The sequence below is a fragment of the Entelurus aequoreus genome, linkage group LG03 (genome assembly GCF_033978785.1).
Source record: "Entelurus aequoreus isolate RoL-2023_Sb linkage group LG03, RoL_Eaeq_v1.1, whole genome shotgun sequence".
In the NCBI taxonomy this organism is placed as follows: Eukaryota; Metazoa; Chordata; class Actinopteri; order Syngnathiformes; family Syngnathidae; genus Entelurus; species Entelurus aequoreus.
In genome coordinates, this window is record NC_084733.1 from 44,189,793 (window position 1) to 44,215,509 (window position 25,717).

The following is a 25,717-nucleotide window of genomic DNA, read 5'->3' on the forward strand; positions in this document are numbered from 1 at the left end:
TATGTGTAAAGAATGCTGGTATGAGCTTTTAAACATAACCCGTTAACTGCTGCCAATCACATGGTGAATAAGATACTATTTAGGGTTCATATGTTTGTAAATCTGACTGTGATGATGCAGTGCCTCACCAGACATTAACCTCACCGCACGCCACTGACATATATATATATATATATATGTACATACGTACGTATACATATGTGTATAGAGGTGGGCTGCAATCACGTGACCGAGAGGCACATCCGGGCATGTATATGTATATATATATATATATATATATATATATATATATATATATATATATATATATATATATATATATATATATATATATATATATATACTGTATATATACTGTATATATATATATACAGTATATATATATATATATATATATATATATATATATATATATATATATATATATATATATATATATATATATATATATACAGTATATATATATATATATATATATATATATATATATATATATATATATATATATATATATATATATATATATATATATATATATATATATATATATATATATATATATATATATATTTATCAGTGGCGTGCGGTGACGTTCATGTCAGGTGAGGCACTGACTTTATCACAGTCAGATTTACAAACATATGAACCCTAAAGAGTATCTTATTGACAATTTGATTTGCAGCAGTTAACGGGTTATGTTTAAAAGCTCATACCAGCATTCTTCCCTGCTTGGCACTCAGCATCAAGGGTTGGAATTGGGGGTTAAATCACCAAAAATTATTCCCAGGCACGGCGCCGCTGCTGCCCACTGCTCCCCTCACCTCCCAGGGGGTGAACAAGGGGATGGGTCAAATGCAGAGTACAAATTTCACCACACCTAGTGTGTGTGTGACAATCATTGGTACTTTAACCTAACTTTAACTTTACACTTACAAACTGTAGCACACAATAAAGCACATTTAATTAAAAAAAACGTTATTATGGTCTTACCTTTACTTATAAATGCGGGAGCGTTGTGAATGAATGAAATATGAAATCCGCGCTGCATTCTGCAGGTGTACCTAATGTTGTGTCCCTGTTCACGGCTCCTCCGGCGCGCCGCGCGAGCATTGTTGTTTTTGCACTTTTTGGCTTCTTGTTAAGTGACTTTTTTTGAGTGGATTCGGTCTTGCACGTGGAGGGTTTGGGTGTGGGCTTTGGTTGGTGTGGCGCTCCCGTCGGGCGATGCATTCTGCGGCGGGAGTGTTAACCGGCACCAGGAGGCGGGGTTATGAGACGAGCCTCACACAGTGTGTCTTGGCAGCAGTTTTATGATCGCTCAGCACTAAAAATACGTTACACACAGACAGTTGTTGACAAAATACACTGTACATTATATACCTCAGCTAACTAAACTATGGAAATGTATAATATAATTCATATAGCAATACGGTCTCACTGCACAGCAGGCCAGCAGTTAGCCGAGTCATTGCGCACAATCCATGTTGAGGGCGAGGCACAACGCAGTGACGTGCCTCAACTGGCTGCTGACACCGCACCGTCTCTTCTCAGTATTTGAACGGAAAATGTGAAAATAAAAATAAAAATAATCTAAAACTGGTGAAGTTAAATGGAAAATAACTTTAGTATAATCACTGGATACATATAACAATTTAATGTTTTTTTTTCTTTTTACTTTTTTTTTCTTTCCATGATGGCAGGTGAGGCCGTGCCTCCCCTGCCTCTAGTGACTGCACGCCACTGATATATATATATATATACATATATATATATATATATACACACACATATATATATATATATATATATATATATATATATATATATATATATATATATATATATATATATATATATATATATATATATATATATATATATGTACATACGTACGTATACATATGTGTATAGAGGTGGGTTGCAATCACGTGACCGAGAGGCACATCCGGGCACTTCCGGGTTTCAGACGATGGTCTACAGCCCCATTAGGCTATTGTTTATTTACCTGAATCAGTGCAGATTTGGGCGTATTTTGAAACGTTTAGAGGGAAGTATAAAAGTGATCATGAAAAAAATATTTAAAATGGGATGTAGTGGACTTTTACACTCTTAAGAAAAATATTTTTTTAACGAATTAAACCATTTATCATCACCAAGAGGTTACTGCTAACTCACTTCACTTGACACTTACTGTATTTACAGAACAAAAGATTGGAGGCACATCATGTCTTTACATCTGAAGGGTCCACAAATTAAGCATTAATCTGTGAAAGACAAGGTTTAACTTATTCGTGCATCACTAAGTAACACATTTGTTTGACACAACAAGTGCCGTGCTGCTGTGATATAATGAGAAAATGAATAAGTTTGTTTGAAGTTGATTTCCTGCTACAAATATTAGTCTCATCTACGCTTCATGTCTGCGGTTGTTTTTATCGTGTGAAGTTCATGTTTTATCACATTTTTTAGCTATAGATGTCCCTGTTTTTCAGCAATGTTTGCTAGCGATAACCAGATATAGTATGTACTGTTGAGCCTACGAGATATTTATTATTATTAATAATACTACTAATGATATTGTCTTGATGCTAACAAATATCACCAAAGACGCTATATTGTGGTCATCTGTGTCGAATAAAGCACTTGGCTTTCCTGCAGAACAACAACTAAACTTTTAGTTTCTGTTTTGAAAATCGATAATGAAAATACGATGGATTGGACCAACAATCAAATTTTTTATTACCGGTACTAGGGCTTAACATGACGTTATTTCATTTGCACAACCAGGTCTTCATAGTTATATTTAGGCATAGCAATCACAAAAGAACACAAACTAATGTGATCTATTGTCCTTTCTTTGCGTTTAGTTCTACTATCAAACACTACTAATATAGTAGAGAATACACTTGATTGCATTAAGTTTCTCAAACAAATCACGTGTTCAAACAAACAATTTACAAAGTGATCGCTGCAGACACAAGCGGCCTGATAGTATTCCTCAAGATGATGAAAGTGATATTTTTAAGAGCCATTTCTCTAGACACACTTTTGTTTTTCCCCCTGACTTAATTACCTTCATGAACCACTCTATGAAAGCTCTTTCCTATCTCTCTATTTGAACGACTGGAACACCCAAGAACAGAACAGAAATACGGCATTGTCTGCTCAAACTCGACACTCACTCTCACTTGTTTTAATGCTATGCTCAAGGATAATATATATATATATATATATATATATATATATATATATATATATATATATATATATATATATATATATATATATATATATATATATATATATATATATATATATATATATATATATATATATATATATATATATATATATATATATATCACTCATGCAAATGCCTTTAAAATGAACAATGAATTAATTAATTAACTGTTTTTCTCTTAAAAATATTTGAAAATGTATGTTATAAAAACATTATCTGTTAAATTACATGGTAATTGTTTTAACAATGAGACTATGAAAATGTATTGTAACAAAATAAAACAGGACAACACCCAGAGCTAACGTCAAGTGGTTATTTTTTAGACATTGAATCAACAGCGCCTCTACTGGTGGCATCCATGTAGTACACTCCATTTTACCTTAATTTCTTAATTTCTTTATTAGTTACAAATCCTGGTATAATTCTTAAATATCAATTTATCAACTAATCAGTTATTATGCCCATTTGTTTTCTTGGTCCTATTTTATTTACAAAAATCACACAGACTACCAATCTGTCCAGCAAAATAATACATAATAATACCATTACAAACCAATCCAAGCCCAGCAACACTTTGAATAACAATCCACAGAGCAATTGACAAGTCACAAAAACACAAAACAACAAATAAAAAGGTCAAACAAAAATGAACAATATCAACAACAATATCAATAATAATAAGAATACCAACACAACAGTGATTAAAAACATAAAACTACAACAAGCAAACAAATCACTGTTATTATCACTCATCGATTCCATCGCCATCACAGCCATTAATAAAAAACATTAATAGTCTCACAGTGGCTTACACTTGCATTGCATCTCATAAGCTTGACAACCCACTGTATCCATTATTTACCACAAGGATAACAAAAATCAGATTTCAGGTTCATTTAATAGATTAAACAAATTCATATAATGGATCCCATATTCCAAGATATGACTCACTATTATCTTATGCCCATCCCTGATCCTATCCATTTAGTCCTAATGGATATTTTTGCATGTGCCCCGTGAATCAGGAATTAGTCTGTAACACTTACTGTAATACAAAAATGCCCCTCTCTGTCCTTGGCCTAGGTTGGAGATGAGATCCAAAAGCAGTGGGATGACCCCCCCGACCAGTGGGGTGCTTGGGGTCCCTCAGGGTGACCACGACATGGGCCAAGAGCAGGACGTTTGTCGAGCTGTGAAAAGCATGAAAGCCAAAGTTCATCAGCAGGAGGGTGAAGATAAAGTGGAGATGAAATTTGGCAAAAAACAGCTATTGTTGGACTCCACAAAGTCTGGAGAGAAAGGAGGTGCCATGATGAACTTGTCCAGAGAAGATATGCTCAAACTGCTTGGAATCATGGAAGGAGAGGTTCAGGTGGGCTGATATGATATGATATGATATATGACCCTGGAATGATCCATCCATCCATTTTCTACCGCTTGTCCCTTTTTGGGGTCGGGGAGCCTATCTCAGCTGCATTCGGGCGGAAGGCGGGGTACACCCCGGACAAGTCGCCCCCTCATCGCAGCCCTGGAATGATATTCCATTTTATTAAATGCTTGCACAGGAGCACTAAATCCATGCCAAAAATGGAGACACAGTTTGAATGGGCATACTGTAGTCAACCATTGAATAGGACTACAGCACCACCCAGAGGATGCAGGCGACTCCTTAACGTTACAAGATAGGCCTGTGCTCCATATGAATAAACTAGGATTATGAAACATTTTCAGTTTAAGACCCAAATTAAAAATGTCATCCTTAAGGAAATAAAGTATTCATCTAACAATGAAATAAACAAAAGATGACTTTATGACAACAAACTCTGAAAATGAGCTATTATTTTACATTAGTTCTGAAAAGCAAAGAAATGTGGCATCCAGAAAAATAAAACACCCCAAAACAGAGTGATAAACGAGGACAAATAATGAATATAAATGAGTTATACTTGTATAGCGCTTTTCTACCTTCAAGGTACTCAAAGTGCTTTGACAGTATTTCCACATTTACCTATTCACACACACATTCACACACTGATGGCAGGAGCTGCCATGCAAGGCGCTAACCAGCAGCCATCAGAGGCAAAGGGTGAAGTGTCTTGCCCAAGGACACAACGGACGTGACTAGGAAGGTAGAAGGTGGGAATTGAACCCCAGTAACCAGCAACACTCCGATTGCTGGCACAGCCACTCTACCAACTTCGCCACGCCGTCCCTATATCAAGTTAGACCACCATTTTATCAGTTCCTGCAGCTATATATACTTCAAACGTAAATGTGCACTTCAAGCTTTTCTAATCTCACTTTATATCTGTGTGACTGCAGGCAAGGGAAGATGTTATCAGCATGCTAAAGTCCAAACAAACCCCTCAAGATACCCTTTCATCAGCAAACAACTCTGCAAAAGGTAGTTCGGCCCTCCAGGCCCTGCAAAGGGACGACATCATCATTGGCAGCCCCCCACACAACCACATAGTGTACCAAAAGCCAATGATTGAGGTCAGTCACAACAGTCTTTCTAGAAAGTTGATTATAATGTTACATCAAAAATGATTGCAGCTTGCTCATTGTTTGTGCTCTTTGTAGCTGGAGCACCTGCAGGAGAAGCACAGAGAGACCTACAGACGCATGCTGGGTCAGTTGCTGCTTGCTGAAAAGAGCCACCGTCGCACTGTGCACGAGCTGGACAGTGAGAAACGCAAACACATCGATTACATGAACAAGAGCGACGACTTCACCAACCTGCTCGAGCAGGAGAGAGAAAGGTAAGGGGAGAAAGACGTGCATGATATAATTTTCTCTGTTTGTGAATTTAATCTTCTAATATTCACATACAATAATGTGCACATTTTTTGCAATAATTAAATGTTTTTTTATTTTGGCTGTCAAATTAACGCAACTAATCGCCTTAATCCATCATCATTATTAATCTGATAATTTTGTTTTAACATGAGTAACCCCTCTGCTGTGCTGAATGACTCAAACTCCCTGAAAAATCTTAGGCTTTGCATTTTAAAGGCCTACTGAAACCCACTACTACCGACCACGCAGTCTGATAGTTTATATATCAATGATGAAATCTTAACATTATAACACATGCCAATACGGCCGGGTTAACTTATAAAGTGACATTTTAAATTTGCCGCTAAACTTCCGGTTCGAAACGCCTCTGAGGATGACGTATGCGCGTGACGTAGACCGGCGAACACGGGTATGCCTTCCACATTGAAGCCAATACGAAAAAGCTCTGTTTTCATTTCATAATTCCACAGTATTCTGGACATCTGTGTTCGTGAATCTGTTGCAATCATGTTCATTGCATTATGGAGAAGGAAGCTGAGCAAGCAAAGAAGAAAGTTGTCGGTGCGAAATGGACGTATTTTTCGAACGTAGTCAGCAACAACAGTACACAGCCGGCGCTTCTTTGTTTACATTCCCGAAAGATGCAGTCAAGATGGAAGAACTCGGATAACAGAGACTCTAACCAGGAGGACTTTTGACTTCGATACACAGACGCCTGTAGAGAACTGGGACAACACAGACTCTTACCAGGATTACTTTGATTTGGATGACAAAGACGCAGACGTGCTACTGTGAGTATGCAGCTTTGGCTTCTAAACATTTGATCGCTTGACCGTATGTGCGCAACTTTTTTTTGCGTATGTACGTAACTTTTTAAAAATATATAAGCTTTATGAACCTTGGGTTAGGTGAACGGTCTTTTGGGCTGAGTGATTGTGTGTGTTGATCAGGTGTTTGAATTGTATTGGCGTGTTCTATGGAGCTAGGAGCTAGCATAGGAGCTAGGAGCTAGCATAACAAACACGCAGGTGTTTTTATGCAGGATTAATTTGTGGCATATTAAATATAAGCCTGGTTGTGTTGTGGCTAATAGAGTATATATATGTCTTGTGTTTATTTACTGTTGTAGTCATTCCCAGCTGAATATCAGGTACCGTGAGTATGCAGCCTTGGCTGCTAAACATTTGATAGCTTGACCGTATGTGCGCGTCACGTACGTAACTTTTTAAAAATATATAAGCTTTATGAACCTTGGGTTAGGTGAACGGTCTTTTGGGCTGAGTGATTGTGTGGGTTGATCAGGTGTTTGAATTGTATTGGCGTGTTCTATGGAGCTAGGAGCTAGCAGAGGAGCTAGGAGCTAGCGTAACAAACACGCAGGTGTTTTTATGCAGGATTAATTTGTGGCATATTAAATATAAGCCTGGTTGTGTTGTGGCTAATAGAGTATATATATGTCTTGTCTTTATTTACTGTTGTAGTCATTCCCAGCTGAATATCAGGTCACCCCCGGCTCTCACAGCATCTTCCCTATCTGAATAGCTTCAACTCCCCACTAGTCCTTCACTTGCACTTTACTCATCCACAAATCTTTCATCCTCGCTCAAATTAATGGGGAAATTGTCGCTTTCTCGGTCCGAATCTCTCTCACTTCATGCGGCCATCATTGTAAACAATAGGGAACTTTGCGTATATGTTCAACTGACTACGTCACGCTACTTCCGGTAGGGGCAAGCCTTTTTTTTTATCAGATACCAAAAGTTGCAATCTTTATCGTCGTTGTTCTATACTAAATCCTTTCAGCAAAAATATGGCAATATCGCGAAATGATCAACTATGACACATAGAATAGATCTGCTATCCCCGTTTAAATAAAAAAAATTCATTTCAGTAGCCCTTTAAGACGTTTGTCCAAGTAGCTGCAGCACGGTGAAACAGGGGTTGGTACATGTGGCTCACAACCCGAAGGTCTTGGGTTCAATCCTTAGCTCTGGATCTTCCTGTGTGGAGTTTGCATGTTCTCCCTGTGACTGTGTGAGTTCACTCCGGGTACTCCGGCTTCCTCCCACCTCCAAAGACATGCACCAGGGGATAGGTTGATTGGCAACACTAAATTGGCCCTAGTGTGTGAATGTGAGTGTGAAGGTTGTCCGTCTATACCTGTGTTGGCCCTGCGATGAGGTGGTGACTTGTCCAAGGTGTACCCCGCCTTCTGCCCATGTGCAGCTGGGATAGGCTCCAGCACCCCCGCGACCCATAAGGGACAAGCGGTAGAAAATGGATGGATGGATGTCCGAGTAGCGTTAGCGTCACAAAGAGCCTGATTTACTAAAGATTTGCTTGTGTTTAAACACATACAAACTTGATAGCGCACACAAAGCTGATATACTGAATTTATGCACAGAGGATTCTTAAATGAGCAAAATTAAGTGAATTAGTAATATTTAAGTAGCGCTTTTCTCTAGTGACTCAAAACGCTTTACATAGTGAAACCCGATATCTAAGTTACATTTAAACCAGTGTGGGTGGCACTGGGAGCAGGTGGGCAAAGTGTTTTGCCCAAGGACACAAGGACAGTGACTTGGATGGCGATAGCGGGGATCGAACCTCTAACACTTAAATTGCTGGCACGGCCACTCTACCAACCGAGCCACACCGCCCCAAACTTAAGAGCGCAATCCATTTAGCGCGTTTGTTTTAATGTATATACAGAATATATGCTGATGATCAGAACATCCACAATAGTGGGAGTATATGCAAATATAATCATGAAGCGCTCACATGGTGATTTGTTAAGACTGGAACTAACCCTAAACCAAATGACAAATTGGACAAATGACACAGTTACGCATAAAGGGCTGTGACAAAAGAGGAGATCAATTCATTGATACGTTTTGGTGGCTGCTGGCTTTTTTTTTAATGCTGTTTGTTTTTTAATATAGGAAATATATTATAATATATCTCATATAAATAAAAAAAAAAAAAAAAAAAAAAAAAAAAAAAATATATATATATATATATATATAATAATATATCTCATATAAATAAAAAATATATATATACTGTATATATATATACACGTATATATAAATATATATATATATATATATATATATATATATATATATATATATATATATATATATATATATATATATATATATATATATATATATATATATATATATATATATATAATATATCTCCTACATGAAAAACTTATTGCAATACGCATTTTTACAATACCGCAGCACCTCCCAGAGTGCACCTTCAGTGTGCTAAAACTAGGTTCTGTTGTCTGGATTGCCCTTCAGTATAGCCGAGGTGGTACATATTATATTTGTGTGTTGCATATCAACAACATGATGAAACGCCCCAGGTTGGAGAATATGATGCCATAAATGTGGAGGGGAATGAGTGTCTCCATGGTGACAGCCGACATAGTACTTTTTGAAATAGGGCAGTCTGCACCACTTTTGCACTCGTTATTACTTGTACACACAGTCTTAGTAGATCAAACACAACACCTCCACTTATAGTACAGACAATTTTATAGTTTGCACACATTATTAAAGAGAAACTGCACATTTTGGAATTTTGCCTAGTGTTCACAATAATTAGGAAAGACATGATGACTGTGTTTTTTAATGCATTTTAAATATTAAATAAACTGAAATAAAAGTCCGCTTACAGCAGAGCCAATGGGAGCTACACTATTTCACCCATGAAATCCATTAAATAACCATTCAAAAACCGCCAACAATACTCCATTTACATTTTGTGACTCGAATATTTACCGAGTATTAGTGATATTGTTATTGTAAGCGCTAACGCAGACGAACTATTTATAGCAGCGCCGTGATCACTACCATGTGTCCCTATGTTTTCATCATCGAGTGGTCTCCTGCTTCCTCACTTCCTGTAAATTTATTCTAGATCATAAATAATGCCTCTCATCTGGACAGAAAAAGTCTGAGTAGGTATTCCGACAAGTTGGTACACTTTGACAGCCCTTGCAGCCATGGGCAGAATGACATGAACATATGCTTGGTCCTCTTGCCCCACACCCCGTTTCTTCGTGAAGATTATTGCTCATTCTTAATCTAAATGGGAATATATGAACATCCTAGCAGTCGGCATCCTAATGACAGCAGACATTGTACAGTAAGTAATGTTTTATTATGTTTGTTGGCTCTCATGAAGTCTTCAGTGAGTAATAATCAGTGATGAAGGAGAAAAAAGCGAACGTTGTGATGCATTTTTTTTTATTAATGCGCCCCGTATGTTTTAAATGAGCAAAATATGTAAATATTAAATGTAATTATAATTGTGCCCATTATTACATTACATATATACTTACATCATGTATAAAAAAAACCTCAATGGAGGTGTTTGGATATTTTGTAGGCGGAAATGCAAGGCTCCCATGGGCTCCATTGTAAGCAGACTTTTCGTCACATTTATTTAATATTTAGAATGCATTAAAAATTGAAAAATAACATCCATCGTCATGTCTTTCATAATGATTGTGAACAATAGGCAAAATTCCCAAAAAAGTGCAGTTCCCTTTTAAGTACTTGTTATTTTGATCCTAGTAGATCAGGCCCATAAAGTATTATGTATACTCTACAGGAAATAGTTTTCTTTTCACATACTTTCAAGTACTTTCTTTTTAAAACAACACATTAACAAAAAAGGAGTAGTAGGTCAACATTTTAATGTTCCAATATATTATAATTTACCCACTAAAACATGGAAACTTGAAAATGTATGTTTATGTGCAGGTGAAAAGATGTATGAGGTGGTGACAGTAGACAGTGAAAAAACGAGAGAAAGTTAAAGACGAAAAGAACACAAATCCAAATACTTTTTAAACAGAAGAGGGAGACTGGAAATAAGGAAACAAGGCCATTCCTATGCGCCCTTTGCTTTTTGGTCATAGGGGAACTTGGTGGGAGGTCTGAGCAAGACAAAGGGAAGCACACTGCATACCCTCCATTATCAAAAATTGGATGCTACATCACACAGATGTACAGTACAGAGATTAAATACACTGCTCATATGCACTAACTGCCTTACTAATGAAAGTAATCACAGATAGGGATGTGCACCAAATTCAGTTATTTTATAGGTACCAACCGAACTCTGTCGGTACTACCAGGTACAGATTCACGTACAATCAAATGATGACATATTTCGATACCATTGTTGTACACAACACCACATCCGGGTGCAGAATGGCACCGGCTCAAGTACTTGGACGGGGAAACAAGCAGTCAGCACTCAGAGCAAACTCAGCCGAACTGAGGGAGGGGGGGGGGGGGGGGGGTGAAACGGTTTTTTTTTGTTTTGTTTTTTGTTTGTCATAAAGAAATACAATCATGTGTGTTTACGGACTGTATCCCTGCAGACTGTATTGATCTATATTGATATATATTGTAGGAACCAGAAATATTAATAACAGAAAGAAACAACCCTTTTGTGTGAATGAGTGTAAATGGGGTAGGGAGTTTTTTGGGTTGGTGCACTAATTGTAAGTGTATCTTGTGTTTTTTATGTTGATTTAATAAAAAAAAAAATTAATTAAAAAAAAAAAAATGTTTTATTGTATTCTTTTTATTTCTTGTGCGGCCCGTTACCAATCGATCCACGGACCGGTACCGGGCCGTGGCCCGGTGGTTGGGGACCACTGTACTATATAATACAGTAAAGTACAGTACTTGCAAATGAGAGAAAGAAGCGTAAGAAAACAAGACAACTGGACAGCACAGTTTAGTGTTGAATAAAAAATTAGACTTTTTTTCTAAACAAATAACATTTATTAACACACTTGAACACACACAAGAGTACCGGAAATTAGTACTGTTGAGTACCAGTATTGTTTCCCAGGTATCGGAAAATGGTACTGTATCGATTCAAATGTGAAAAGTAACCACCCTTAGTTAAAAATAACTGGTCGTGCTGTCCGACTGACTAAAGCCGAGAACAGAATGCCTTCATTACCAACTCAATCAGATTGGAACACCCCCAAGTAGTAACATGGAGCTGCAACTTAAAATGATTACCTAATGTGACCACACATTATAGTGTTCCACAGTTACAGAGAACACTTAAAATATTGATGACAAATTTGTAAAATCATAAGCTGACAATATATTAAAAATCGAAATAACCCTCAAAACATTGTAACTTTTGCATACTTTTCTAAAAAAGCTGCCCTGAAATCAAGCAATTTGGGCTGATACAATCACAAAAAAAGCCTGTAAAACCCTGGAGGGACTTTTATGTGACCTATAATTGACTGAAAGATGTTTTCTTTAGAAACAGATGAAGAACAATAGTAGAGTAGAGTAAAAAGTGAACATTGTGTTGACCTTTTAACCTGACTCATGTTCCCTGCGGCTGGCTAAGTGCACGTCTGCATAAATGAGTGTCCAGGGTAGTTCAGAGAAAGCAATCGAGGCTTTAAAGTCAAGCTTGGCTAAGCGGCTGTGACTACAGATCGGTGCTTCAGTCAAAACAACTTTGACTCAAGTCGACTCAAGTCACTGTTTGGAAGACTTGACAAAACAGGACTTGAAACTTAATTCATGACTTTCAGTTTAATTTTTGAATATAACATTTAGGAATCATTTGTATGCCATTCTGGTATGAATGTGCTCATTGAATGGTCATTACCATTGTATGGAAGTACTTTTGTATTATTGTTGCAAAATTATTTGAAAACGTGTATCTCAATCTGTGCGCGTGTAATCTAATTCACGTTCGTGTGTACTAATTTTTGTGTCTGTATATCAATGTGTATTTAGATGCACGTACATGTCTTTTGAGGTGTCTGTTTGTCCCTAAACAGAAATAACCCTCAATAGGCTGTCTACTTACACAAGACTTTTGCAACACTTCTGCAGTGTAAGATTTGAGCTAGCACATCCAGATTCGTGAGCGTCTAATACAACGTGTGCGTGCGCATTCAAAAGTACACAATATCCACATAGCCAATACTCAAAGCACTAACATCTGTGTCATATCGGAAGTGAAACAGTTGTATCGGGACACCTTTAACGGCAACACATTGTTAGCAACAGAGACCATATTGTGCTTTACTTCTGCTTATTGGAAAAGGATACACAGTTTTAAAAAGGTAAAACAGCTGTTCCATGCTGTACACATTAATGTAAACATACCATACCATAGTAAGGATAAATACATGCAATAATAAATTTTGTAAAAATATACAGAATGCCAACATCCATACTAAAATATATTTTTGCCTACTGCTCTACAGTACTATGCCATCCTCTCCCTTAGCTGAAATGGAAAAATCTATTTTTCCAGTAGCGTGATGTCTCCCTGGCCTCTGAGTGAGAGCTAACTGAAAAAAAAAAGAAATAGTCTTGTGCCAAACATTCCTAGGAATGCAGAGAATGAGCACCAAAAAAGCTCTTTCACACTGGCAACCATCAGCAATTAATGCCGTCCAGATAACAGATCAATTTGTATGTCAAGGACCTCAAATATCTAAGTGACATGATAGTTGATGCTCAACAAAGGAACACATTCAACCCTTGAATGTGAGTCACACAAAAATTACCACCCTTGAGTTGCAACAGATTTTTATAACATACAAAGGGGATTTTCTTGTTTTTCTTAACATGCAGTATGCAGCCATTTCTGAAGAGTTGTGGCTCAAAGAAAAGTATTTCTTCTGCTGGTAGGTAGGAGGTAGCTTTAAAGCTTGGGTGTCTGAAATTTTTCCACAGAGTGCTGCAAAATAAAAAAAGAGGGCCATTTTGATATTTTTTGTTTTGTAAAGACATATGTACATTTAACGAACGTACAGCCTGCATGTTAGCATATTATCAGTAGTAGTAGTATTATCATTAACATTTCAACTTTTTTTATATATTTTAAATTTTGCTGTTAATTTTTTTGTATTCTATTGTATTTTTATAATAAGTCTCAAGCCTATAAAAGGCAAGTTGCGGGTTGCTAAGAGCCTCTTGGGACGCGCTTTGGACCCACCTTGAAAACTTTGTCCAAACGAGCTGTTTGGAATTTGAGACTTTAGTGACATATTTTGCCTTAGTAAAGTCAGTTGATACCTCCACATATGGTAAAGTTTTATCAAAAGAGCTTGGCGCGAGTTCGCCATTTTTATTCAATTAATTTGTGATTAATAATATTAACAATCTTACTCTTGATTTGAATCATATTCAATAATTATATCTAATCTACTTACTGTTTACAACCTTGTCAAATGATATGAAAGCAAGTGTTAATCACAAAGATGGTTATTTATTTAACACATAAACCTAAGGCTTAGGTCAGTCTGATTAGAAACATAAGTGGTAACCAAATATAGTGCATAAGAAGGGAATCATGAATAACTGATGAAAAATACATCCATCTATTTTCTACCACTTGTCCCTCTTGGGGTCACGGGGGTGCTGGAGCCTATCTCAGCTGCATTCGGGCGGAAGGCGAGGTACTCTCTGGACAAGTCGCTACCTCATATTTGTTATAATTATAATGTGCTAAAATACATTAAGTATATTAATAATGAACATGTTTCTTAACAAAACCGTCATTGAAAGTGCAAATGAAAATAGAGCTTCACCGCTTTAGTAATACATTTTACGCTTAAGATACTTCTCTAAGACATTAGCCCCAGACTTCTTCTGTTTGTTTGATATTGTCATTACTGCCACAAATGGTGGAAAAGTGGATTACAACTGAGTACAGCTGAGAAACAGATATTTTTGGGCGGCTTTCTAGGGGGCTGTATGTATATGTGTATATATGTGTGTGTGTGTATATCCATCCATCCATTTTCTACCGCTTATTCCCTTCGGGGTCGCGGGGGGCGCTGGAGCCTATCTCAGCTACAATCGGGCGGAAGGCGGGGTACACCCTGGACAAGTCGCCACCTCATCGCAGGGCCAACACAGATAGACAGACAACATTCACACTCACATTCACACACTAGGGCCAATTTAGTGTTGCCAATCGGCCTATCCCCAGGTGCATGTCTTTGGAGGTGGGAGGAAGCCGGAGTACCCGGAGGGAACCCACGCAGTCACGGAGAGATATATATATATATATATATATATATATATATATATATATATATATATATATATGGAGATATATATATATATATATATATATATATATATATATATATATATATATATATATATATATATATATATATATATATATATATATATATATATATGTATATTCTTCGCTCACTAATTGACTGAAAGACACTGCGGCGCGATGATGTCACTTTATAGATGGGAAAATGCATTTTTAGACAATATGATTTGCCTGAGCGGCTAGGAGACCGAGAGAGTAACAAGCGGTAGAAAATGGATTAGAAAGGACACATTTAAGAAAACAGTAATTAAAAAAAAATATATATATATATATATATATATTTTGTTTTCTTTTAACTTGGGTTTTCCCGCCTATCCGGCCCGAGGGCCGTAGTTTGGGGACTCCTGACCTAAATGATTGATTCAAAGCCCCTCAGGTGACTACAAGGCGCCAATTTGCTGCTAACTTTGAAACCGAGTAGGCCATACTCTCTCTGTACATGGCTCTGAACAATGGGTCGTATGATTAAGAAAATTATGATGTAGACCAGGGGTCACCAACGCGGTGCCCGCGGGCACCAGGTCGCCCGTAAGGACCAGATGAGTCGCCCACGGGCCTGTTCTAAAAAAATAAATAAAATAAAAAAATAAAAAAATATATATATATATTTTTTTTTTTTTAATTAAATCTACATAGAAAAAACACAAGATACACTTTCAATCAGTGCATCTACCCAAACAACCTCCCCCATGCACACTCATCCACACCCACTCACACAAAAGGGGTTATTTCTTTCTGCTACCAATATTCTGGTTCCCACAACATAGACAACACATCTGCAAGGGACACAGTCCCTGAAGCACACATGATTGTATAGGCTGCTGGTCCACTAACATTTTCATTGATTACTATTTTTTATGTAATTATTTTTATATTGTTTTACTTTCTTTTTTTTCCAAGAAAATGTTTTTTATTTATTTATCTTATTTTATTTTATTTTTAAAAAAAAGGGCCTTATCTTCAACAGACCAGGTTGTCAATGAAATTAGATTTGTTTAAAGGGTTTTTTAAACCAGGCCCAGTCCAGATAATGTCCAAGTCGGACTCAGCAACACACACCTTCATTCATGTACACAGAAACAAATTAGGGAACACAACAGATTGCATATAATTTATAAACAAAATTACATTTTCAAAATAAGCATTTATGTACAGTCCAGATTATGTCCAGGTCACTCAAATTAGGGAACACAACAACAGATATCATATAATCTATAAACATAATTATACTTTCAAAATAAGCCTTTGAGGACTTCTCATCTTTTTTTAATGTTTTTTGGCATCATTATCATTTTCAACCATGTAACTTTCTAAAATTAGAAAATACTGAATAAATGTTTTAAAGAAAGTAATACTAAGTGAATATCTGTTTTTGGCCTTAAAAATAAACATTTTACCGAGCACTATAATTAAATTGACTAAATCATGATTGTCAATGAACTCTCCTAAAATAACAGAAACCACATTAAGCTTCATAAACAAACCAATCCTTAAACACATTTTTTCAACTTCCACCCAAAACAAAGACACAATATGACAATACCAAAACAAATGCAGGGTGGATTCAGGCTCCTGACAACAAAATCGGCAATCATCTGACTCTGTCATATTCCATAATTTTAACATTTTCCCTGTGGGTAAGAAGTTATAAATAATTTTAATTTGAAAATAACGATTTTGCACATCGATAGTGGTTTTATAGATTAGTTTGAATATGGCATCCCATGGCAACGGGCAGTCAAAAAAGTCCTCCCATTTTCCATTTGTGTTGTATGAGGCAGCCTTCAAAGATTTCTTTATTAAATAAAAAATATATATTTTTCTATTTATTTTAGTTCCTTTTTGCCAACTAGAATTTCTTATTAGAGGTTTACAAACTAATAATTTAGTAGTTCCATAATTAATTATTTGTTTCCATCTTTTCCCAATTACTCCAGTTAGTTGATAAAATGAAAAGCTTGAGCAAGCATCACCATACATAGCTCTAAATTGATCATACTTCATAATTTTACCATTCTCATTGATAATATCATTGACAAAAATGATTCCTCTTTCAAACATATTTTTCCAAAAGAAAGGCTTTCCATCTATTACAATATTAGAGTTCATCCATATTAACTGCTGCAAAATATCGTCTCTTTTTTCTGGCACATAAAATTGAAAACACCACTATGAGTGGATTGTTTCCTTTATGAACCCCGCCATGTTTCCCAGCAGACTCTCTGGGAGGGGATCACTTGTAAAAAAGGATACAATTTCTTTTGATACAGTACATGTTTTTTGTCCAACAGGACATTTGTGTACAACTCAATGTTTAAATACATATTTGGAACAATTGATGCTTTTAAAGACAGACACATAGCTTCAAGGTTGAGAAGTTTCAGGCCCCCATATTCATACTCTTTGTACAAAACCTTTCTTTTAATCTTTTCTGGTTTGCCGTTCCAGACAAAATCGAAGACCCTCCGCTCATAAATCTTAAAAAAGTTTTGTGATGGAGCTGGTAATGACAAAAACTAATAAATAAATTGAGGAATAATTAACGAGTTGGCAATAGACATTTTACCATACAAGGTTAGGGATTTCCCTTTCCATAATTGCATACTTTTGTCCAGCTTTCTTAGTCGATTATCATAATTTACTGAGCCTAGATCTTCCAGATTTTCTGGGACAACAACACCAAGTATGTTAACTGGTCCATCTGTCCACAAAACAGGCACTTTGCATTCCATTCGAAACGACGTTCCCTTTAGATTTCCGATCCTTAACATTTTACATTTATCATAATTAAGCTTAAGGCCAGATTGCTGTGAAAATATGTCCAAAAGATTAAGAAGGTTCTGCAAACAATGAGGAAAAATCTTATCTTTGTGAATCAGCCTTTTCTGACATGAACTTCATCAAGAACAAACACAGAACACGCCTCACTGATGCACATCTGCAAGACTCACTCAGAGTTGCAGTGTCCAGTTGCACACCAGAGTACAACACACTAGTTAACAGCATGCAATGCCAGGCTTCCCACTAACTGACAAAGAAACAGATAACAGATTTGGTGTCCAGTTCAAAGTGTGACATGATTTAAAAATTTGAGAGTTTACTTTTGTATTTTACATGAGTTATTATTTGTACAAACATGGTGCAAAGTAATTCATGATTTGTTAAAAAATGTTAGTGGCCAGCTAGTTAAAATGGGATATTGTGATTTCACAAGACTGTCTTAGAAGTGATCATTTGAAAATGTTCAATTTGAAAAATGTGCACTTAGAGAAAATATAAAAATAAAGTGTTGCATATTGATGTTTATCTGTTTCTATATATATTTATTGTGAGAAATCTTTAAGATGATCAGTGTTTCCACAAAGATAAATATCTTTAATTATTAATAATAACAGAGTTAAAGGTAAATTGAGCAAATTGGCTACTTCTGGCAATTTATTTAAGTGTGTATCTAACTGGTAGCCCTTCACATTAATCAGTACCCAAGAAGTAGCCCTTGGTTTCAAAAAGGTTGGTGACCCCTGATGTAGACCATAAGGAAGTGTTTTAAATCACAAATATACAATAAAAAACACACAATATGACCTATTTAAGGCTTGTTTTTTCAAAACCTTGATTGATTTATACCCTAGATGCAGACAAATAAAGCAGACAGAAACATAAAATAACAAAAGTGGACGAAGGTGAGGTGGTTAGCCGTACTGACAGAAATTTTCACAACAGTGATGATGTTTGCTGCAATGAATATAAATAAATTTAAAAAAATCTGAAATACTTGAATTATATTTATGTAGCACTTTTCTGTCGAAACTCAAAACGCTTTACATAGTGAAACCCATTTTCTACATTTCTAAACTACATTCAAACCAGTGTGGGTGGCACTGGGAGCAGGTGGGTAGAGTGTCTTGCCCAAAGACACAACTGCAATGACTAGGATGGCGGAAGCTGGGATTGAACCTGGAACCCTCAAGTTGTTGGCACCGCTGCTTTACCAACCAAGCCACACTGTTTTGAGAGGATTGATTCTGACCCATAATATAACAAAATATGCAGAAAAATGGCGCTTCTATTCTGGTGTCACCTGCTCCAGGGCGGCTACGGAATACCATGAAAGTTTGTTTACAATATTGCAGCAATGCCTTTTGCTGCTGGGAAGCAGCAAATCACAATAGGTAATTTGGCCACTATTTTTTTAACATTTTGAGTCAAAGGCTGTGGATAAATGTATTAAATAGAAACTAGACCATTTTGAATAAGAATCATAAATAGCCTTGCATGTATATTGCCCTGGTTACATCCTCGTTAATCTCCAATCTTCTTCCCCTTAAACAGGACAAATCCATAAATTCCATATCTGGTTTCCTCATCATCTTTCCCTCAAGTAGAACTCCAGTAAACATTCCCTCTTGTCTAATTGACAGGTTTTTTAACCTAACAGAATCATAAAAGTGAAAGTTCTTTAAAATAAAAAAACAAACGAAGAACAACAATTGTGTGAGAAAGGTTTTTCTCAGGAAGAGCTTTAAAAACTGTTAGGACTGGCCTTCACTCAAACATGCCAGTGTTGCATGGAAGCAGGAAAATTGGGGGGGGTTCAGAGTGCTCCTCTAGGGGCAAAGATCCCACCCCTTTCAGTATCCACAGAAGAGCAGTTCATAGTCTTTCTCTCTTTCTCCATCTCTCTCTCCCTCTCACAAAATGACACAATGCTGTATATGGATGAGGTGACATCATGCACTAGAGATTCAATCGTTCTGCACTGTATATATTCACCTTTTTTATATGCATGTTTAAACATGCATACTTGGGATGCGAAAGAGGAGCGTTGTGGAAAAAGCAGTCTGGGCTACTTGTCACGCTTCCTGATGGGATTTTGTATCACAGTAATTATGTCTGTGCTACCTGTAGAGCATCATAACACTGGTAAGTTCTAGTGAGCTACTTCCCGTTAACATTAACTTTTGTAGATACATTGCAACTGTGAAATATGTTGACAGTAATTTAGGTGTCTTTGCATTGCAAATGTGCCCTGCTCATATTAGGTACTGGTATATTTGTTGGACAAGGAGAACAAGTCAATTTACATGTAATCTGTTTTGCATGGATTTAGTTGAAACTTTGAACGAGCATGAACAGATTTAAAAGAAACATACATAAGTCTACTTGGTGAATGGATAGTAAACTTCAGAGATCAGTTTGAGTCTCTATAATAAACAATATTATGTGACTTGTTTGGGAGAACCTGTTGTAATTATTATAGTGCTGTCAAACAATTAACTTTAAAATTAGATTAATCACACTTTTTTTTAAATTTTGAATACCATAATTTATTGCAGAATGTGCCTTACTTGCAAATAACTTTAAAAAAGACCCCAATATTTTGACATAAATACGATTTTACTGTCAGAATGTCAAACAAGAAATTATTTGTATTTTTTATTCAAATAATTTATTTGCTCAAAACCTAGTCACAGCATTACAGACTATCCCATCAGAGTGTAGTTTAAAGCTAAATTTGCCACGAGCATACCAGTCAAAATCTCTTTACTCCTCTTTTCACGGGTGTATAAATTGACATGATCACTGACCATATAGCAACCATCCGTGGTTAAGGTAAAAGAGCTTGTGCGGTCAAAATAAATTGTTCAATTAATTGATGTTTATGCATGATTAAAGCGATACATATTTGTGATTAATCCCAATCGTTATTGCATTTACTTTGACAGCCCTAAATATTTTTTCAAGTGTTGATTGTGCCGATAACCTGCTAGTTGTGTGCAACAATGGAGTGTGTTGTTGTTGTCAGTGTGCTGTACAGAATGATTTTTAGGATAAGCGTAAAAAACTTATCTGGAGATGGAAATCAAAGCAAATGTTTTTGCATTACATTCAATCAAGGACGATATATTTAAAATACAGTATATAATGGGTTTTGGTTTTCCACTGGCATGCAGGAAATGTCCAATACAAAAAATAATACATCTTTGTTCTAACAATGACTCATGACACACTTATGAGATGTTAAACTAATGTGACTCCTTAAATTTTTTTATTGCCCTTTTCAGACTGAAGAGGCTGCTTGACAACGAGAAAGCCTTCCAAGTAAAAAAGGAGAAAGAGCACTCTAAACGTCTTGCCAAGGTACAAGAAGAGTTGGTTAAGCTGAAGTCCTTTGCCCTCATGTTGGTCAATGAGCGTCAACAACACCTGGAGCAAATGGACCAACAAAGTCAGCGTGTCCAGGAACTGAGCCAGCAGCTTCACCAACAGAAGCAGATAGTGGTTGAAGCCAGGGAGCATGCTCAAGAGGATGCCCAAAGGGTTCTGAGCTTAGAGGCTGATCTTAAAGAGAAAAATGCCACTCTCGCTCAGCAGCATGAAGAGACAAATGCTAAGCTGGCCAGTCAGGAGCTCCTCAACCGTCAACTCAATTCTAAAATTGTAGAGCTTTTACATACAGTGGATGAGCTAAAGGAGAGCAACAAGGCATTGAGGAAATCTGAAGATGAGTTGCAGGAGATGAGGGACAAAATTGGCAAAGGGGAGTGTGCAAACTCTAACTTAATTACAGAATTAGAGAATTTAAGGAAGCGTGTCCTGGAGATGGAGGGAAACGATGAAGAAATCACCAAAATCGAAAATCAGTGCAAGGAGCTCAGGAAGAAACTACAAGAGGAGGACATCAAAAGTAAAGAACTTCGGCTGGAGGTGGAGAAACTCCAGAAAATAATGATTGAGTTAGAGAAACTTAAAGGTGCCTTTACCATAAGCAAAAACGAGTGTTCTCAGTTAGGCACTGCTTTAGAAAAAGAGAAGTGCCTGTCCAAAAAGCTTTCTGATGAAGTTGTTACACTCAAGATCCGCATGAAAGAGCTAGAATCCTCTGAACTCAAGTTAGAAAAGTCTGAGTTAAACTTAAAAGATGACTTAGGTAAGCTGAAGTCACTGACTGTAGCTTTGATGGAGGAGCGAAAGATTTTGTTGGAAAGAATGACATCCGGTGAAAAGACAAAGGCGGATTTGAGTACGATGGTCAAAGCTGAGCAAAGTAAGGTTATGGAGGTGACTGAGAAATTGATAGAAGAAAGCAAAAAGCTCTTGAAGCTCAAATCAGAAATGGAAACTAAGGTTGAGATTCTAACTAATGAAAAGGGAGACATCAGTACCAAGCTCGCCTATGAAGCCGATAAAACAAAAGATCTTCTTTCAAAAGTCAGCCAAATGAAAAAGAGGTTAGATGGGTTGGAGCAAGCAGAAAGGTTGCCCGGGAAAAATGCAGTGAAATGTGAGCAAGGAAGAATATCTGAAGTTGGAAAAAAAGACGACAACAAAATTAAAGAGCTAACCTTTGAGATCGAGCATCTAAGAAATCGCCTCAAACAGCTTGAAGTAGTAGAAGGAGACCTGATAAAAACAGAAGATCAGTACGACATTTTGGAGAAAAGGTTTCTAACGGAACAAGACAAAGCGAACATACTTTCACAGCAAGTAGAGGCCATGCGGAGTCAGATAGCAAGGAACAAAGCCATTGAGAAAGGAGAAGAGGATAGTCAAGAGGATGACCTGCGACAACAGTACAAGAGAGAGGAGATCAAAAACAGGGAGCTGCAGTCAGATGTGCTAGCTCTCAAGGAGAAGATACATGAACTGATGCACAAGGAGGATCAGCTTTCTCAACTGCAAGTGGATTACTCAGTCCTACAGCAGAGGTTTTTTGAAGAAGAACAAAAAGCCAAGAACATAGGCACTGAAGTTCTCCATCTTACCAAAGAACTAGAGATTGCAAAGCGTCACAGTCGCGCATTAAGGCCAAGTTTGAACGGGAGGAGGATGGTGGACATTGCTGTGACATCCACTGGGATACAAACAGAGGCCTTGTGCAATGGGCCAACAGAGGATGATACCCCAGCAGGTTTTATCAGGAAGTCTGTTCAAGAAGAGAATCACATCATGAACAATTTAAGACAGAAGAGCATGAAGAAGCCAACAGAGAAGACAAGAGGCATTGAGCGTTCCCCTTCCTCTGGAAGTGAGCTCAGTGTGAAGAAATCCTGGATTCCTTGGATGAGGAAGAAAGATACCAACTCTCATGAAACCATCCTGGAAAAAACACCACATATTACTGGAAATACTGACATGACCATGGCCCACAAACCAGGGCAGCCTTTACACATTCGAGTAACACCGGACCACCAAAACAACATTGCCACACTTGAGATCAGCAGCACCACTGCTGGGGGTGTTTTCTCCACTTCAACTCCACTAAATCCAAACACATCACAATCTAAATCCAGAATTACAATCATTCCAGCACACTCTGCTGCAACTCTTCGGGGAAAGTCCACCAATGCACCTCAAGGTCCAGAAAGAACCAAATCTCCAGTCACTATCACTACTATTTCCAGAGCCAAGTCTCCGGACAGCAGTCTAACTTCTTCCTCTACCATAGGAAGGCCCATGTCTCCTGTCACCATTATGACAGTTAACAGCACAACTGTACAAGAATCCTCTACTTCTCTAGAGCCTCAAGAGATGACAATGGGCCGGGCTGTATTCAAGGTTACTCCTGAAAAACAGATGGTCCCAATGCCCATAAGGAAGGGTCACAACAATACAAGCATTATCACCACCACAGACGATAACAAGATCCATATTCATCTGGGCAACAACCTGACATCAAAGATGGTAGTCAGGCCGGCATCTGCAGTTACAGACAGCAAAGAACTAACCCTGTCTACGGGGACAGTGTTGCGCTCCCCTCGCCAAATTTCCACAACTCGGACGACACAGAACAAAGTGATGAGCAGCATTACCATTTCCCCTGTTTCATCTAACACTGCAAGACCAACAACACAAAGCATGGTAAGTTTTGCTTCGGTTAATTTAATCAGAAATGACATCCAATACTGAACAAAACTCTTAAGCCAACACTGTTTTACTTCCCCTTAACAGACCACAGTGCCATAGTGACTGGTTTATATTCTCAAAACTCATGTCAAAAACTCAGTCATTTTTCATGATAAGTGGTATTTTTTAATACTTTGGGAAACCAGCCCTTAACATATTAACTAAATTGTGTTCTTGTGTGAATTACATATTTTGTATGCTGAGTAATTGTATGTAGCTTTAACTATCACAATGTGGACTGTCTGGCATTAGAATGCAACTAAGTTGATGTTTCAGTGGACCTTATGATATCCTCATTGTGGTTCAGATTGGTAGCGTGACAAAAAAGGCCCTAGGGGCTGGCCTCTGCACAGCAGAGCTAATGATGTGGCATTTTGCCACCCTGCTACAGGCATGCTGTAATTTATATTTGTTTCACAGTGTTTACTTACATCCGCAAACAGGTTTACTGGGCTCTGTGCCCCCTGGCTGACACAAAACAGCCTCTCACCAGTAACAGCACACAGAAAGCTTGCCTGGCTGAGTGGGTTGGGATTGAAAGAATGAATAAATGTTTGCATTTTTATTCCGTCTCTCTCCAATGAACTACAATGTTTAGAAATTCAGAATTCCTGTTTTGTGTTTTAAAAATAAATTACTCTCCATTTCCATTTAAATGCCAACTGTTTTCATCCTCCTGCCTGAAAAACTGTACTCTCTTTTTCTCTCTCTATTGTCAAATAGTGTGGGCAGGATGCCCAAGCCTCTCGTACAGGACTGACCCGCATCCCAATGTCCAAGAGCCTAAAAACAGGGAAAGCAGGGCTTGGTTCCCTGGGCATATCGAGTGGAGTGAAGACGGCGTCACGGGTTGAGAGTCAGTCTATGAAGATAGAAGTAAAAAAATAGGCATGAGTACTTATCAAAATGGAGGAAAAGGCTGATTAACCATCCCAAATATTATATGGTGCTCCAGAGACAATAACAAAAATGTTATGCAGTGTACCATTGAGTGAATATTCAAACTAAAACATTATTGTATCTGTATTTTTTGTATATTATTTTGTACTTCCCTGTCACTTACAGTACCACATACCTCTACTATTTGCATTGTTGTAATGTACTGTATTTAAGAGAACTGGTCATTACTTTGTGTGATTGTCTTACATCTATTTTCATGCATATTTTTTTCATTTCAATGTGATGCAGTTTTGAATTGTCTGAAAGTCATTTGTTATCAAACACATTTGGAATAAACATATTTTAATGTAAAGTGTTCATGAGACGAAAAAGGAGCACAGACATAATATTAGTCTTATACAGTATTAATCAGGCTTGTGGACTAATTTTTTTCAGGCATCCATCAAGCTCTTGTGTGTATTTTTACCTCCGCTAGGAGGTTATGTAATTGCCAGGGTTTGTTTGTCTTTTAGTTAGTGAGCAAAATATCTTAAAAAGTTATGGGCGGATTTTGATTAAACTTTCAGGAATCGTCAAAAATTAGATGAGGAACTTGTTATTATTTTGGGGGTGATCCGAATAATTTCAACTACATTATCTTGCTTTTACGTTACAAGGCTGAACAAAGAGAAAGGATGACTAAAAAGAGGGTTGACTGTTTATTTAAAA

The 25,717-nt window shown here is 37.1% G+C and overlaps 1 protein-coding gene across 3 annotated transcripts in view; it reads left to right on the plus strand.

The window, feature by feature from the left end:
* LOC133645671 (filamin-A-interacting protein 1-like) overlaps positions 1–25,340 on the plus strand; it is a 78,224-nt gene extending 52,884 nt beyond the window's left edge. For 2 of the 3 annotated variants that reach the window (XM_062040517.1, XM_062040519.1), the window contains exons 2-6: positions 4,325–4,613; positions 5,564–5,737; positions 5,825–6,003; positions 21,268–24,064; positions 24,833–25,340. In XM_062040517.1, coding sequence (XP_061896501.1) covers positions 4,332–4,613; positions 5,564–5,737; positions 5,825–6,003; positions 21,268–24,064; positions 24,833–24,997 — 3,597 coding nt within the window. In that variant the 5' untranslated portion in view covers positions 4,325–4,331 and the 3' untranslated portion in view covers positions 24,998–25,340. Of the gene's footprint in view, positions 1–4,324; positions 4,614–5,403; positions 5,463–5,563; positions 5,738–5,824; positions 6,004–21,267; positions 24,065–24,832 lie in introns of those variants that run through there. The other variant, XM_062040520.1, reaches the window with a different exon arrangement.
* Positions 25,341–25,717: the final 377 nt, after the last annotated feature.